Source organism: Nerophis lumbriciformis, linkage group LG11, assembly GCF_033978685.3.
Source record: "Nerophis lumbriciformis linkage group LG11, RoL_Nlum_v2.1, whole genome shotgun sequence".
Classification (NCBI taxonomy): Eukaryota; Metazoa; Chordata; class Actinopteri; order Syngnathiformes; family Syngnathidae; genus Nerophis; species Nerophis lumbriciformis.
In genome coordinates this window covers 14,523,833-14,542,471 of record NC_084558.2, presented here as the reverse complement: position 1 = coordinate 14,542,471, position 18,639 = coordinate 14,523,833, and the positions used below count along the sequence as shown (strand labels likewise).

Below are 18,639 nucleotides of genomic sequence, written 5' to 3'. Positions count from 1 at the left end.
AATGAACCTTTCCACTTCCCTCGTTTTTCTTTGTTGTTGTTTTTATTCAGTGACACTTCTCTGTATGTTTGTGATTTTTATTTTTGTTGTTACTTTTTTTCCTTTTAGTCGGTCCGTGGGATTCTCTATCTGTTTGTGGTGAAGAGGAAGGCAGTATATTGCTACCTACTGTGACTGAAATGTAGGACGGGGGGGTGTTATTATTTTACTTGTATTATAATCATTAATTTTTTTCTTTTGTATTATTTTTTTTTTGGGGAGGGGGATAAAAAAATAAAAATAAAGGTAACACTTTAGTATGGGGAACATATTCTAAGTAACAAAGACTTAATTTAGAGTTATTTGGTTAGGGTTAGGGTTAGAGGGTTAGGGCTGGTTGTATAATAAGGCCATGCAGAATAAGGCATTAATAAGTACTTAATAATGACTAATTAAGAGCCAATATGTTACTAATTTGCATGTTAATAAGCAACTACCGTATTTTTCGGACTATAAGTCGCAGTTTTTTTCATAGTTTGGCCGGGGGTGCGACTTATACTCAGGAGCGACTTATGTGTGAAATTATTAACACATTACCGTAAAATATCAAATAATATTATTTAGCTCATTCACGTAAGAGACTAGACGTATACGATTTCATGGGATTTAGCGATTAGGAGTGACAGATTGTTTGGTAAACGTATAGCATGTTCTATATGTTATAGTTATTTGAATGACTCTTACCATAATATGTTACGTTAACATACCAGGCACGTTCTCAGTTGGTTATTTATGCGTCATATAACGTACACTTATTCAGCCTGTTGTTCACTCTTCTTTATTTATTTTAAATTGCCTTTCAAATGTCTATTCTTGGTGTTGGGTTTTATCAAATACATTTCCCCCCAAAATGCTACTTATACTCCAGTGCGACTTACATATGTTTTTTTTCCTTCTTTATTATGCATTTTCGGCAGGTGCGACTTATACTCTGGTGCGACTTATACTCCGAAAAATACGGTAATTAATGGTGAATATGTTCCCCATACTAAAGTGTTACCAAAATAAATAAAGTTGAAAAAAAAAAGTTTATAGCTTCTAGTCCGGAAAATACAGTATTTATTTTTTTTTTTTTACATACACATTGTAATTTATTTGTTATTGTGCTTGTAGTTGACATTGTACCTTACATGAGAGTGTTTCTAAAATTCACTTTGCCTTGTTTGGTTGCATAAAAGTGGAAAAATATTTTACAAAAACACCAATCACTATGATGCGTTGCTGCTCTACACCACTGTAAACTACAACCACATTATTAACATGCAATTATTGGGTTATTATGTAGTAGATATCTATGAATTTATTATTAGAAGTAATCTTGCTATGTGTCATCCCTCCTTGACAGCTGAGCCAATGCTGCACCCCTCCTTCGCACGTATGTTCGCATTTACGCTAACACACCTCTCAGAGCTCATTTAGGTGAAATGGCCTGGAAAATGAAGTCAGAAATCAACCATGCAAACAAAACAACACTGCGAGCCCCCATCAACACATAACTCCGCACAGCAATCAAGTGCAGGGAAACGTGCGTCCCCCTGTGAATTGCGCCACGCTGCATGAGCATATTTTTATAGTAACGGAATATTCACCTTTGCCAGCTTCTCTCCTTCCTCTCTCTTCACTACCCTGTCGTGGGTGAAGTCTGCCTACAAGAAAGTACACCTGTTATCAAGCTAGTGACAAACATCACATAGAAAGAAACATGGGACTGCTCCATTTTTTTACTGCTGCTCATGTAGGAAAGTCATTATTTTTGGATGCAAGAGGCCTTCTTTTGGCTCCTTATCCATGTTGCCGTTTATCCTAAAGACACGACAGACACCGAGCCAACAAAATGCTACATCCAGGGGCGTCGAAGTAGGTATGTTGTACAAGGGCCGCAAGCACAGGTTTTTGTAAAATTGTAATATTTATTTTTCTGTCATTTAAATTTATAAGTTATAAAAAACAGTGTCAAAAATGTTAATATAGAATAAATATAGCTGTGAAAGTTAAATATTAAGGTTGCTTGAATAAAATTAAGAATGTCTAAGACTACCAACTACACCACCTTTTTAAAAATGCAAAATGGTTCCACCTAGGTAGCGGCAAACCGAGCATGGAACACTTTCCGTAACATAGACGTCGTAACTTCATCAAAGCTCACTGTGGAGGGGGGCGTGGCCTGCGGGCCTGCCGCGGAACGGGGTGTGCAAGGACCGGCCTCGAAGACAGCGACAGGTGAGTAGATGGCCCAGGTGGACCATGTTATCTCATCACCTGTCGCCTTTATTAGCAGCAGCCGGACGAGACACGAGGTTGGAGTTGGGAGTTGGAGAGAGCGAGAGACACGTACAGAGAGCGCATGCAGAAACACGCCTGGAAAATACTGCTGACAAGCAATCCAGACTGCTGAATGAAAATAAAAAGACTGTATTCAAACTGTCTACCGGGCTCACGGAGATCTATCGGACTCAGGAGAACCCTCGCAGCAGAGAGACTTTTACACTCACGTTTAAGCATTCACACACAGCACCGGCATTTTAAAACAAGGATGAAGTAATAAAGTAAGGTAAAACTGTAATACATCTATTTGTGGCAGCTTCGGAGAAAGTTACGTATACGTTTTATGTCATTGAACGTTACTGTGGTGCGTTCAAAGACTCTCGATTAAAGTTAGAAGCGGAGGTGTCTCTACTTTTTAAAGACAGGAAAAACTTAAAGGTTGTAATATACTGTCGCATCACATAGTTTGCGTACCCTGTGATAGCATCTTGTTTGATTTGTAGTTCTTCTATGGGCTGGGTGGCGCTACACTTGTAATTCTCTTTCAAAACATTAAGGGGCAGTGTCGTTGACTAGATATTTACCTCTTGTGATGAGCAGAAGACAACCACAACATTGACATCTTTGTTGACACTGGAACTAATCATTCAGAATCATCAGTTTATGTATAATGAAAGTTTTACTTATTAAACCAGAATAAAATGCCTTCGTGAAGATGGAATGTGCAACTTGTGAACGAGTCGCGGCAGTGGATGCTGTTTTTATTTGCAACGCTATTTGCAATTCGGCCGTTCGGGACATGGGACAAGAGAGAGCTATCATGTAATTGAAAAATAACAAAATTGTTAAATAATTAATGTAAGTTAATGACATACTGGTGATAATGTGTATAATCATGTGCTATTGGTGTTCAGAGTTCTCGTGCTTGAAAGATGATTGACGAGGAAGTGTGTGTGAGAGAAAAAGTTTGCACAAGAAAAAAAACGTGTCGGAATTGAACCTGTTGTTAGCACAAGATTGGCAATAAAAGTTAAAAGGAGTGTCGTTTGTGTGACTTCTTTTAGACGAACAACACAATAATACAATTAGTAATAATAATAACAATAGTTTTAGAACACACTGAGATATAAAGTACACAATATCAGTTTCCATGCAAATGTTTAATCACTGTTGCTTTATTTCTTACAATAATTTGTGCATTTCAAACACAAAGTCTGCTCTCCTCTCCTCGGGGACCCTCCTCTTCAAAAGCTGACCAATCACAGCTCTGCGGTCTTCATCGCCACTGACGCAAAGCTAGGATTTTTGGGAGGTGCATGCAAGGCTTGCGGAAACGGACGCAGTGGGAGGGGACAAGATGGCGTCGCTTTAGCAAGTTAGTTTACGCGAGAGTATAAACCAGACTTAACTCCTATGAGAAGCACGAGTAATAATTCAATGTGAATCAGCTAATCTCTACTTTGTACTCTGAAGTAAAGGAAAACTTGACAAATATATACTAATATTTAAGTAAATAATGACAGGTTATTTGATTATTTAATTTCAAATTGTGGCCAATTTGTTATGAATTTGTCAGTACTTTTTTCGTAAAAAAAAAAAAAAAAAAAAAAAATTTTAACAAAACAAAATGTATTTAGGGGGTTATCTGGATATGTTTCCTGATCAGTGGTTCTAAAACTTTTGACCAACATTAAAATAATAGCGTATTCATTAAAACAAGGGAGAGGTTTTATATAACAAGTATATTTAGTCGTGAGTCCAAACCCTGGTCAAAAACCAAAAAAATGGGACCCATTACCTCCCTGCTTGGCACTCAGCGTCAAGGGTTGGAATTGGGGGTTAGATCACCAAAATTATTCCCGAGCGCGGTCACCACTGCTGCTCACTGCTCCCCTCACCTACCAGGGGGGGTGGAACAAGGGGATGGGTCAAATGCAGAGGGTAATTTCACCACACCTAGTGTGTGTGTGTGACTATCAGTGGTACTTATTTAATATGTTTGGCCACTGTAACATATACAGTTTGAATAGTAACACTTGTGTTTTAAAATTTAATTAAGTGATTCTTTGGCATACCATTAAATGGAGCCCGCGTACCACTTGTGGTACACGTACCACAGTTTGAGAATCTTTGCTCTAGATATGTTATTCCCTTCTTTAAAAAGTCAAAACCTAATGAAGGTTTTTATATATGTTTTAAAAAGCTGGTTTCAATGCAATAATTAGTTTTTCGAATGCTTGTAAACATACTACGTGTGTGTGTGTGTCCGGAGCAGCAACGTTTGGCTTGAGGGTGGGATGGGGGGCCCTTTAGGGGTCTTGTGTATGAGGGCCCACAATTAGGTGCTACGCCCCTGGGTACAGCTGCCACTGTCATGTAGATTAAGATATGTCGGTATAGTGCAGGGGTCGGCAAGCCAAAATGTTGAAAGAGCCATATTGGACCAAAAATACAAAAACAAATCTGTCTGGAGCCACAAAAAATTAAAAGCCATATTACTTACAGATAGTGTGTCATGAGATATAAATTGAATTAAGATGACTTAAAGGAAACTAAATGAGCTCAAATATACCTACAAATGAGGCATAATGATGTAATATGTACATATAGCTAGCCTAAATAGCATGTTAGCAACGATTAGATTGCAGTCATGCAGTGACCAAATATGTCTGATTAGCACTCCACACAAGTCAATAATATCAACAAAACTCACCTTTGTGCATTCATGCACAACGTTAAAAGTTTGGTGGACAAAATGAGACGGAAAAAGAAGTGGCATAAAACACGTCCTAGAAAGTCGGAGAAAGTTATACATGTAAACAAACTAAGGTGAGTTCTAGGACCGCCAAAATTAGTAGGACAAAACGGCGCTCACCAAATACTCGAATCAGTGAAGCATGTTTAATATAAACAGTGTGGTTTATAACAATTAGGGAGGTTTGTGTCAAGTTTGTCCTCCTACAGAAACCCTATTAAAACAAAAAAAATATTTTTTCCCCTCATCTTTTTCCATTTTTCATACATTTTTGAAAAAGCTCCAGAGAGCCAATAGGGCGGCGCTAAAGAGCCGCATGCGGCTCTAGAGCCGCGGGTTGCCGACCCCTGGTATAGTGGGTCTGACTTTTTGCTTGCTTGCCTTCTTCAACGAAATTTCGTTCTTATCTGTACTGTAAAGTTCAAATTTGAATGACAAAAAAAGGAAGTCTAAGTCTAAGTCTAAGTCTTCTGGGCTCTGAGCAGATGTGTGCGCAGCGGGTTTGTCTAAGAACGTGTTGTAAATATATAAATATTAATAAAAAAAGATGGCTGAAATGCTTTCTAGAACTGAGAACTACAGTGCTGGGTTGTAAATCTCAATTTGCCAATATGAGCAGCTTTCTTACATTGCACACTCACATTCAGTTCTTGGTCTTATAATAAATAGCAATTTAATGGAGATGTGAAGCAACGTGGCCCAAAACAAGATTTTGTTTGATGCCCCATTTTGTTCTTTAATATTACTCATCTCGGCGCCGTAGCGCTGACTGCAGCCTATTGAGGATTGTAATACAGTTGTCCCTCGCCACATCGCGCTTCTGAGTTTGCGGATTGGAAAGCTGACTATGTGGGTGTTATTTCATGTCTAGAGGCCTTTCTTAATGTTAAAAACTGTAATTAGAAAGTTGTAAACATGTTGTTTATGCGCAAGCTATAAAAATCCTTAGCAAAAATATATTTACCACAGCCAGGCCCAGAACAGATTAACAGCGATAAACAAAGGTTTACTGTTTCTTTCTTTTTTTCTTTCTTTAGTTTATTTCGAACATGAACACACTTACATCATAATACATCACACAATTTCATATCATTTCATTTTACATCATGCCCGAAAAGGAGTAGGAAGAAGCAAAGCTTATTTAATCCTACCCCTTTCCCACTTCAAGCGTTTACAAATATATAGAATCATTTACTGACCTTTTTATATAATAAAATAACATCTATGAATTAGTATACAACAGTTTTGTAATATGTAATTAATTAATTAATTCAGTCATTATTAACATACTGAGATGAAGAATATCTTATTTTCAATAAGGTTGAAAGTATTTATCATAATTCTTCTTTTTTGTACTCTGTAAGCACTATCATTTTGAACAACCTCTTAAACTGGATCATATCAGTACAATTTTTAACTTCTTTACTTAATCCATTCCATAATTTAATTCCACATACTGATATGCTAAAAGTTCTAAGTGTTATACGTGCATATAAATGTTTTAAATTATTTTTTCCTCTAAGGTTATATTTCTCCTCTTTAGTTGAGAAGAATTGTTGTACATTCTTTGGTAGCAGGTTATAGTTTGCTTTGTACATAATTTTAGCTGTTTGCAATTTTACCAAATCACCAAACTTTAATATTTCTGACTTAATAAATAAAGGGTTTGTGTGTTCTCTATATCCAACATTATGTATTATTCTAACTGATCTTTTTTGTAACACGGTTAGCGAATGTAGCGCACATTTGTAGTTATTTCCCCATATTTCTGCACAATAACTCAGATATGGTAACACTAGCGAGCAGTAAAGAATATGTAGTGATTTTTGGCCCAGGACATATTTTGCTTTATTCATTATTGAATTTTTTTTTGCCACCTTATGTTGTATGTTTTGTATATGAGATTTCCAGTTCAATCGATCATCTATTAATACTCCCAAAAATCTAGTTTCTTTTACTCTTTCTATGTCTACTTCGTCTATTTGTATTTGTGTATGATGCTATTTTCTACTATTACCAAATAGCATTATTTTAGTTTTACTGAGATTCAAAGAGCATCTGCCTCACAATACGAAGGTCCTGAGTAGTCTTGGGTTCAATCCCGGGCTCGGGATCTTTCTGTGTGGAGTTTGCATGTCCTCCCCGTGACTGCGTGGGTTCCCTCCGGGTACTCCGGCTTCCTCCCACCTCCAAAGACATGCACCTGGGGATAAGTTGATTGGCAACACTAAATTGGCCCTAGTGTGTGAATGTGAGTGTGAATGTTGTCTGTCTATCTGTGTTGGCCCTGCGATGAGGTGGCGACTTGTCCAGGGTGTACCCCGCCTTCCGCCCGATTGTAGCTGAGATAGGCTCCAGCGCCCCCCGCGACCCCAAAGGGAATATGCGGTAGAAAATGGATGGAGGGATGGATGAGATTCAAAGATAGTCTGTTTTTGTCAAACCATCTTTTTAATTTGTTCATTTCTTCTGTTATTATTTGTATTATCTTCTGTGTGCTCTCTCCTGAACAGAAAGCAGTTGTGTCGTCTGCAAATAAAACCAACTTTAAGTCCTTCGTAAGCTTACAAATGTCGTTTATATAAAGATTGAACAATCTTGATCCCAGTATTGACCCCTGGGGTACACCACAGGATATATCTAGCCGTGTTGACATATTTTCACCCATCTTTACATATTGCTTCCTGTTGGTTAAATAACTTCTTACCCAATTCAATACCAAACCTCTGATGCCATATTGTTCTAATTTTCGTATTAAAATATCATGATTAATTGTGTCAAATGCTTTTGTTAAGTCCATGAATACTGCGGCCGCACATTCTTTACCATCTATTGCATTGGTAATTTCCTCTGTTATTTTGGTTAGTGCTATTGATGTTGAGATATTTGCTCGGTATCCATATTGGTTCTCCACAAGCGTCCCACTTTTGTTAATAAATAAATCTAATCGACTATTGAATAATTTTTCCAAGATTTTGGAGAATTGTGGAAGTAATGAAACTGGTCTGTAGTTAGTAAACTGGTGTACGTCTCCATTCTTATAAATTGGTACGACTTTTGCAATTTTCATTATATCAGGGAATTTACCGGTTAAAAATGATACATTGGTGATATATGTCAGAGGTTCTGAAATGTCTTGAATAACCTTTTTTATCGTTACCATATCTATTCCATGACAGTCGGTTGAGGTCTTGGATTTACAATTTTTTACAATTTTGATTATTTCTTCTTTTGTTACACTTTTAAGAAACATGGAATTGGGATTGCTGTCTATGAGCTCACTCAAGGCCTCAACTGACCCATCATCTGCATTTGGAATTCTTTGATCCAGATTTTTTCCGATATTAACAAAATAATCATTGAAACGTTCAGCTATTTGGTTCATATTGTCATTTTTTGTATTTCCATCTAGAAAGTACTGGGGGTAATCTTTCTTAGCACCATTTTTAATTATGCTATTTAGGATGCCCCATGTTGCTCTCATGTTGTTTTTGTTCTTGTTTAATAATTGACTGTAGTATTCCTTCTTACATGTTCGTAGTATACCAATTAGTTTGTTTTTATATTTCTTTTACTTATATTCTGCCTCTATAGATCTCTGTGTTATAAATATTCGATACAATGTGTTTTTTTTGTGACAAGCATTTTTCAGTCCTTTTGTCATCCATGGTTGGTTGTTTTTCTTTTGCTTCTTACTACGTTCTTTCCATGGGCAATGTTTATCATAGAGTGTAAGAAAGGTGTTAACAAAATTCCCATATGCATCATCTACATCATCTTCATTATATACGTTGTCCCAAATTTGTTTCCTCAGATCCTTCCTGAAGGAAATCATTCCTTCCTCTGTGCATAGTCTTTGAAATGTCTTTTTGTCAATGTTCTTCTTCCTGTAGTTCCCATCATAAATAGTAAAGACTGGCAGATGGTCACTGATGTCGGTTGTTAACAGTCCACTTGTATTATTTTCAAAGACATTAGTGAAGATATTGTCAATAAGTGTAGCACTGTGACTTGCAATTCTGGTTGGCCTTGTGATTTGGGGATACAAACTCATACTATACATTGTATCTGTGAAATCATTAATGGACTTTTGCTTGTTGGGGTTCAAGAGATCAATGTTGAAGTCTCCACATAAAAAAAGTACTTTTTGACTGATTCCATTGAAAGTTCCCTTAATCCAGTCTTCAAATCCTACAATACTTGAGTTGTGTGCCCTATATATACAACTGATCAATACATTTCTACTTCTTTCATGACATATCTCAATGGTTATACACTCTAAAACATTGTCAATAGCCAGTGACATGTTTTTTTACCACCTTGTAATGGAAGTCCTTCATCACATATACAGCAACTCCGCCTCCATTCTTATTTACTCTATTAATATAATTGAGTTCATATCCTTCTAGTCCAAAGTCCATTCCTTTTTTTGGATCCATCCATGTCTCTGATACAGCGATAATTTTGAAAGGTTCTTTAAATTGTTCCAAAAATGATTTCATATTGTTAAAATTGGCATACAAGCTTCTGCAGTTAATGTGAATAATTGACAGTTTGTTTTTGGAATTAATGTTGGTGTTGTACTGTACTTAATAATATAATAATAATAATAATAATATATATATATATATATATATATATATATATATATATATATATATATATATATATATATAAACAATTATTGTCCATGTGAGAAAAAAAATGTGTGTCTGGATATATAGCACTGTCCAATTCCGTCCTGTTATATTCAATGCTGGAAAATGTTATAAATTCTCTGTTTGATTGATTATTGTTTGTTTGTGTCATGGTTGTGTTTAATTTTTTTATCGTTATTGAAATTTATCCAGCTCTGCTATTTTCCTTATGACTATTACTCTTGCTTCCTCTGGTGTTCCATTTAGTTTAATAAATATTTTGCAGTTTGCTGTCCATGTTTGTTGTATTTTTCCTTGTTTTCTTAAGCTACGTGCTTTTCTGGCTATGTCTGCGTTTTTCTTTGTTAAATGTTCATTTATGTACACGTCTGTTCCTTTCAGCTTCCTCCCTTGTTTTAGTAATGCAGTTTTATGTTTCCTATTGACAAATCTCATTGTTATTACTGGTGCCGAATTATCCTTCTTCTTATGGAGTGGGTGGCAAGCTTCCACATTTGCCATGAATATACCTTTTGACTCCATGAATGTTGCCACTTGCCTCTCTGTGGAGATGTCCAAACTCCCGGGCTCCTCTCCACCATTAGCAGTCACCGCCCGAGCATATGAACGGGGCTTTATATTAAGCCCGGTCAGAATAACGTCATTTATTCTTGTGTACTGTTCCAGTTCGTCCACTCGGTCCGTTAATTGTTCTATTTGTAAATTTTTTGCGTCATTCTCGACTCGTAGAATTTTTACCTCCTCCACCAGCTGCATAATTGTCTGTTGGTACTGCTTTATGGCTGATACCTCTGCTGTTAAAAATTCAAGCGATCTCCTTATCTCCTCACCTTCATCAGGAGAGAGCACCTTTTGTTTATTAATCTTGGCGACCAGAAGTTATGTGTGCATATAAGACACAACCAACAAAATGTAATTCAAATATGTTTATAGTCAGATATTAAGAAATAATGTGTTATTAATATTTTACAAGTTATGTAAAGATTTGTCTTTTAATATTACAGTGTATGATTATAATCTAAATAATCACGTATAACCAATACACAAAAATACTACATTGACAATTACAACTCAGTTTAGAAAATATTAACAAAACCATTGTTTAATTGGTCCAAGGGGGGGAGCAAAGTGTTGGATATCTCCTACCCCAGTAAGGCCAATTGAAAATTGCTATAATTGACTATAATATTATTTTCTACATGTTCGTAGTATGTTAGCTAGCTTGTTTTTATACTTTTTGCACTTATTTTCTGCCTCTGTAGTTCTTTGTGTTATACATTTTCTATGTAATGTACTCTTCTTCTTAAAAGCATTCTTTAATCCTTTTTGTCATCCATGGTTGATTTATTCTTTCTCTGCTTTCTACTGAGTTGTTTCCCATGGACAATGTTTGTTATTAAGTGTTATGAACGTGTTCAAGAAATGTTTATATGCTTCATCAACATCATTTTCATTGTACACCTTGTCCCGATTTTGATTTTTTTAGCTCATTTTTGAAGGCAATCATACTCTTCTCTGTGCATGGTCTTCAAAATGGATTTTTGTCGCCCATGTTCCACTTCCTGTATTTTACTTCATAGATTGTGAAAACTGGCAGATGATCACTAATGTCGGTTAAAATTAGACCACTTGTAGTGTCATTATCAAAATCATTGGTAAAATATTATGATTCTGCTTGGCTTTGTGATTTTAGGATATAAACTGATGCTGTACATTGTATCAATGAAGTCATCAATGGAATTTTGCTTACTAGGGTTCAATAAGTCAGTATTGAAGTCACCACATCAGAATTTTTTTTTTGACCAGTGTCCATAAAATTTGCCTTGATCCAGTCTTCAAATGGTTCAATACTTGACTTAGGGGATCGATACAGTATATACAACTGATTAATATGTTTTTGCTTTTTTCCTGACATATTTCAATGGTTACACAATCTTAGATAGTATTTATAGCAAATGACATGTTTTTTGCCACATTATAGTTAAGGTTCTTCATCATGTACACAGCTAGTCCTCCTCTGTTTTTGTTGGTTCTGTGGATGTCATTTACTTCGTATCCTTCCAGGTCAAAATATATTTGTTTTTTATCATCAATCCATGTTTCTGTGACAGCGATTACTTCGAAGGGTTCGTTGAATTGTTCTAAAAAAATTCTTCCTATTGTTGTAATTTACATATTAGCTTATGCTATTAAAATTAATAATTGACAATTTGTTATCACATTTGATGTTGCTGTTGTATTGGTGATATGAATAATAGAAATAGGGGGAAAACAATGATATCTGGATCTATATCATTTTCCAAATCCTGGTTTTTGTGATCTTTGTTGCAGTTCCTTGTTTTCTTGTTCAACAGACTTTGATGTTGTTTCATTAATCTCTATAATTGAAAGTGGATGCGTTCCTGAATCTATGTCTTCTTGTTTAGTGGCCCTTGGAACATAGTAGTGTTGGTGTTGAATTTAGGTGTTTGTTTTGCGTCAAACTCCCTTATCATCGTCGTTGTGGAAGCAGTGTCAACTTTAATATTTGTCCTGGTCCTTGATGTCATGGACAACAAGTACTCTTGCTTCTGGACCTCCATTCAGCTTGATGTAGATTTTACAGTTTACGCTCCAATTTCTCTGAATTTTTCCCTGCTTTCCTATGTCGCGTGTTTTCGTGGCGATTTCAGCATTGCGTTTTTGTGAGATGCTCATTCATGTACAAATGTGTTCCCTTCAGCTTCTTTCCCTGTTTCAGCAGTGCCATTTTAGATTTTCTGTTAAATAGTTTTATGAGGATGACTGGAGTGGTGTTGTTGTTTCTTTCGTTCAGTGGGATGCATGTTTCGATGGTATTAATATCTATTTACATTTCCTTTGATTGCAGAAAGTTGACCACTTGCTGTTCTGCTGAGGCAGCATCTATTTCATCTGGTTCTCCTCATTTATTCACAGCTTTCGCGTAGAATCTTGGTTTAATTTGGTGCCCTGTCATGATGATATCATTCATTCGTTTATCCTGATCCATTTCATCCATGATATTCCTCAGCATGTTGTTGTCTCTGCAATAACTTCTTCTTGAAGAGTCCTCATTTCTTCATGCATTTCCTGAAAGTCCTTCCTTATGTTGTTATTCTGAGTTTGCAGACTTTCTATATTTTCCTGCAGACTTCTCCGATCTTCTTTGTATTCTGTTGTTGCTTTTCTCTGACCTTCTTTAAGTTCTCTTTTTACTCTTTCCAGGTCTGCTCTGTGTTCTAATCTCACTCTTTCTATGTCTTTTGATTGATTGATTGATTGAAACTTGTATTAGTAGAATGCACCGTACAGTACATATTCTGTACAATTGACCACTAAATGGTAACACCCGAATACGTTTTTCAACTTGTTTAAGTCGGGGTCCACGTTAATCAATTCATGGTAGATAATAGTCATCGACTATTTTTTTTAGCATCAAGTCTTGCTTCCTTGCGTCCTGTGCCCATTATCAAATCGTGCTTCCCCACGTGTACTGTGTCTGGAGAAGCATTTGATCCAGATGACACCGAAGGTTTTAGGATTTAAGTTTTTCTTTTAGATTTTGACATTGCAGCAGCTCGCTAACGACAGTTGCTTCTTTAGCGACTTGCTGCACTTTTAACTATTTCAACAATTTAGTACCTTGCGCCGTTCAGACATCACCTTGAGGTTTCAGCCTGTCAACTTATATTACTCTGTCGTCGGAAGCACTTTAAAACAGCTTCAAACTCTCGCCGTTGCTTCTGGTTGCTAGGCAACCACTTTGAGTTGCGGTGGGGGCGGCGTTGGCTTGAGGCTAACGGCTCTTCCAACTCGCCTTATTTCAGTGACACAATGGCTCTCACCGGACCAAAATCAGTTCGAAGATGCCAGGTGAACTCTCCTGTGGCTGTGATCACAAATCAGTGGTCAAAAGCCCTCAAATGTATCAAAAACCCCGCTAACAAAAGCGGAGCCTTTTTCTTTGCGTCTTCTCCTATTGACTGGAAAGTAGTGATTATATCTATGGGCTTTCGAGTAGATGCGTCCGCGATGCTGCTTAACTGAAGTAAAAATATTACAAAGGACATGTTGACTCACTGCTGAATAAAAGTTTAGCTGAAACAGCCCTAAACAACCGCAAATAGTGTTTATGCCAGGGGCTGGCCATGTGTAGAGAAGTACATTTTTGGGCACCTAGGGGCCTTCAAACAGAGTAAGAACCCTTAAGATTTCTGATTTATAAATCAATTTTGTATCCTTCCGTCATGACGCCTACCCCTTCTCTCTGACCCCATCGTTCAGTCAGTCATTCTCCAATACAAGGTCTCACCTTGTTGCCTAGCAGCATGATGACTACGTCCTGCTGGGCGTACTCATGGATCTCTGTCAACCATGCCTGCAGAAAGATGAGATGTGGAGGTGAAAGTGAAATAGGGAAGAGGAGAGGGGCGATGAAGACGGATGGACACACAGAAGTTGGAAGAGGACAACAAAATCAATCGCAATTAGTGTTTGTATGGAATACATACTGGACCCCTTACTTTCCTGTTTAGATAGTTAGATGTCTGGCCTTGGTGTATTTGTGTCCACATCTACATAGCTGAATACAACATCATGGAACATCCAAAGCAAACCAAGGGGAAGAGTTTCCATGTTCCCGCCTTATGTGTGACAAACAAATAATGCAAACACTCCAAGGCTTCTACATTCCATAAAGAAATTAAACATTTGAAACCTTCATTCACATGAAAAACTTTTACAATACTGGAACTTCCAAAGGGCCAAAGTTGGTGTCCTACTTTCATTTTTCCACTTTGTCCGATTGATTATGAAAATAATCTCAGTGATGGTAATAGCCTCCACTCAATGCCCTCTGAGAGACACACAACGTGTGATTCAATCGTAATCCAATCAGACGACTGAGCAGTACACAGTCAAACATTCTGAAAAGTTGTCTATTCTTCCAGTAAATGAATGTTAGGATATAATGATGATAGTAAATAATAATGAACTTAGGGGGATTTAACAGACTTATTTTCACAGGAGTGTGAATGATAGTTAATTGGTCTAAGAATATCTCTCTAACCTGGAGAAAAGAGTGTGAAGATTTAATGAAAACCAGAGCTCAGGCAACATTTAAGTACAGTAAGCCTTCGAGAGGTTTAAAGGGGAACTTAACTTTTTTTTCTCGGAATTTTAACTATAATTCACAATCCTAATGTAAGACAAGAGCACATATGTTTTTCTTTTTTTATGCATTCTAACTAATTAATAAATGTGATCAAAAGTCTGCTTACAATGGAGCCACAGGGAGTGGCTCTATTCTTTCTATAAAGCACTTAAAAAACATCCAAACACCATCATCATTTTATCTACATGCTAAAAGTGTATATGTAATGTAATTAAAGGTACATTCATAATAACATGTAATATTTACATATTTTGCTTAGTTTAAGCATATGGCGGTGCATTAATTTCACTCATTTCATACATTTTTCCTTCGACACCAATACTGACTATTACTTACTGCAGACATCATGAGAGCCAACACACAGAATCACTTACTGTACAATATCCGACTGATGGTTTGTTGACAATTTTTTTTATCCATATGCGACCTGTATCAAATGTTTTCATGTCTGTGTGAACAGTACAACTCCTAATTTTTCATATCCGACCCAGGCCTCGTTTTTTATGTGAAAAATCACAATTGTTAAGTGTATGGACTCCTATATGTTTTGTAAGGAAAGAGAATTGATTGATACAAATCTAATATATATGCGATGCGTCCTCAATGTGAACACTCCCGCCCTTAGGTCGCATTCATACGACCAGAACGGCATAGAAATAGCCAAAATAGAAATAAATAGATGACAACGGAGCATAAAACAAGAGAAAATTATATGTTTTAGGAACTCACGTTGCTAAAACTCCGACTGCTCCCTCACAGACATGCTCTAAGCAGGCATTGAAGCAAAATATCCTGGAAAACTGCCACAGCCAAAATACAAAGTCCTCTTTCTTTTTAATCTTCTACGCGCAGTAATTTGGTTCAGAAAATTGTGGCTTTGATTGCACAAAATCTTTGAAATTGCCACAAATGCGCCAGCGCTGAGACCGGCTAACGCCAAAGCAATGTTTGCTTACGTAAACACTGCAGTGCGTGCCATGTCATGACATCATGTCCACATGCATTCTAGATTGCGTTCACATTAGATAACATTGTTTTTTAATGTGAACGGCCATTAAAAAGATCAGATAAAAAAACAAATCCAAAATTGGACATCCGACCCTGCAGTGTGAACCTTTATCCTCGCGAAGAACAAAAAAGGGTGGGATCAAGCATATTTGTGTGTCTTTCTCACCCTATCTGGGTCTTAACTGGATGTCAAAGTTGACCAACTTGTCAGATTATGTCCTCATCCTTCCACTATCAGCTCACTAGCTGATGTCACTACAGCAGCAAAAGCTAGTTAGTGCTCTATGATCATGGTGTTGCTATAAATAGTTTGGCTGCGTTAGCGCTTGTCATAACAATATCACTAATACTTGGTTAAAATTCAAGTCAAAAAATTTAACTGTATCGTAGGTGCTTTTGTATGGTTAGGGGAGGAATGGAGGACTTTCCATTGTAAGCAGACTTATTTAGTTAGAATACATTAAAACCTACATCTGTCTTCTTGTCTCTCATAATGTTTGAGAACGATAGGCAAAATTCCCCAAAATGTGCAGTTTTCCTTTAAGGTTGTGTCAAGTCAACTTTATTGGCTGGCTGAAGGTGACACTTGGGTGGAATGTGGGGAAGAAAAGCATGTACCATTAAAGCTACACATTTTACACTCACTTATGACAACAATCACCATGAGCCAAAGATAAAGAGATTTCTCGAAATAAAAATAGAGAATATTAAATTTGGTATATTTATAAAAGACAACAACCTAGAAATGGTTATTCATATTATTATCTTGCTAATAAAATCTTTCATATACAAAAGTGTATTTTTAAAAAGTGAAAATCAATTTTACTCATTGGATAAGTGATTTTAAATTATGAGTTAAAACTTGGAAGTTTTCAAATGATAGGGAGGCCATCAATTTATTGTCTGTCTGAGATATTGTTATTTGTTTTAGTAAGCACAATTTGTTATGTTATTAGTCTCTTTTTTTATTGTCTCTATCTTTCATTTTCTTTAACAGATTTTGTTTGTATGTGGATATTTTAGTATTTATTGAAATGTTTATGGATATTTTTGTATTTATTTGAATGGTTATGTTTTGTATTGATAAGTGTATTGTTTAGCATGAAGCCAATTGTTTATTTGCATTGTGTGGAGGTTGCCCTCCAGGGGGTTCCTCTGACCACCAAGCACCGACATGAGAGCCCAGGTTTCAAGGTTTAATGCTGGTTTATTTTCAGTGTTTGCCATTTGTTTGCTTTTCAGCACAGAGTCTGTGTCACTCTCGCTCCAACAACCTTTCTCCTACCGGCTGCTGCTTATACAGGGTGACAGGTGATTAGATAACAAGGCCCACCTGGGCCATCTACGCACCTGTCGGTGACTTCGAGGCCGGTCCTGGAACACCCCGTTCCGCTGCAGGCCCACAGGCCACGCCCCCCTCCACACATTGCAAGTGCATTATTTAGTTTGGACATTCATTATTATTCAATAAAGATCATCCAAAAAGTATGAAGGGGCTTATGTTAGCATATGGGCATCAAGAAAATAAAAAAAACCCATCTACTATCAACTTACTGCACCAGAAGTGGAACTCTTGTAGGCTGAAATGTTAACATTTCTACTGACAAAGATGACAGTGCGTGATATAGCTATCCTTTGTACTCTTTCCGAAATGTTTGAGTGCGGACATGTGACTGCCAGTCTGCGTTTGATTGGTGTAAGAGAGTCATGTGTCAGCGCCGGCTGCAAGAAGTCGCTCTGACAATCCAAAACAATATACATATTTGCAGGTAGTAATCAATTGATTAGAATAAATGTAGCGATTGGAATGAAACGTAACGTAACGAAGAAAAAGTAGTGTTTCTTCTTCATTAAAATACTCAAGTAAAAGTAAAAATGCATTACAACTGTTTTAACAAGTACAATTTATCCAAAAAGTTACATAAGTAAATGTAACAAAGTAAATGCTGTCCGTCATTACGTACCTCTGGCAATCAAAAATCTCACTTGTCTTTAAAGGTAAACAAATATACTTATAATAATCAAAGTACTATTTTACTACATTTACTATGTTGTTGTTTACTAAATGTGTACATTATGTATTTTTATAATTATATGGTTCAAAATTGCATTCAAAGTTATAAGATGGGTTCACTACATATGTTTACAAAAAAAAATTAAAAACATTGAGAGTTTAGGTTTTTGGGTGATTTAAGATCCAATGTGTTAATAATGCACCCCTGCGATGAGGTGGCGACTTGTCCAGGGTGTACCCCGCCTTCCGCCCGATTGTAGCTGAGATAGGCTCCACCGCCCCCGTGACCCCAAAGGGAATAAGCGGTAGAAAATGGATGGATGGAAGTAGCCCAAATAATAATAAAAAGGCAATATAATAGATTTTAGAATAAAAATGGTAAAAAATACCCGACACTTCAATGGGTTAACTTAGATTTTGATTTAAGGATTGTACCATAAAATGGGGGAACTGCACTTTTTCTGAAATTTTGCCCATAATTCACAATCCCTGAAGATGTGTCTTTTTTAATGCATTCTAACTTGTAAATAAACGTATATAAAAGTCTGCTTACAATGAAACTATGACGTCAATGCGTTTATTCCGACCATGAAACCTAATAAATAACCATCCAAAAAGCGCCAACAATACTCCATTTACATTTCGTGACCTGTATATTAACCCAGTATTAGTGTTATTGTTATTATAAGTGCTAACGTTAAGAACCTACATTTAGCGGCGCATTGAT

The 18,639-nt window shown here is 36.6% G+C and overlaps 1 protein-coding gene across 3 annotated transcripts in view; it reads right to left on the bottom strand.

Annotated features, from left to right (window-relative positions):
• The window catches only part of LOC133610720 (ras-related protein Rab-26), a 133,284-nt gene that overhangs the window by 11,660 nt on the left and 102,985 nt on the right, over positions 1-18,639 (bottom strand). For all 3 annotated transcript variants that reach the window (XM_061967264.1, XM_061967265.1, XM_061967267.1), the window contains 2 exons: positions 14,030-14,095; positions 1,629-1,685 (listed from right to left, as the gene is read on the bottom strand). In XM_061967264.1, the coding sequence (XP_061823248.1) occupies positions 1,629-1,685; positions 14,030-14,095 (123 nt within the window). The remainder of the gene's footprint in view (positions 1-1,628; positions 1,686-14,029; positions 14,096-18,639) is intronic.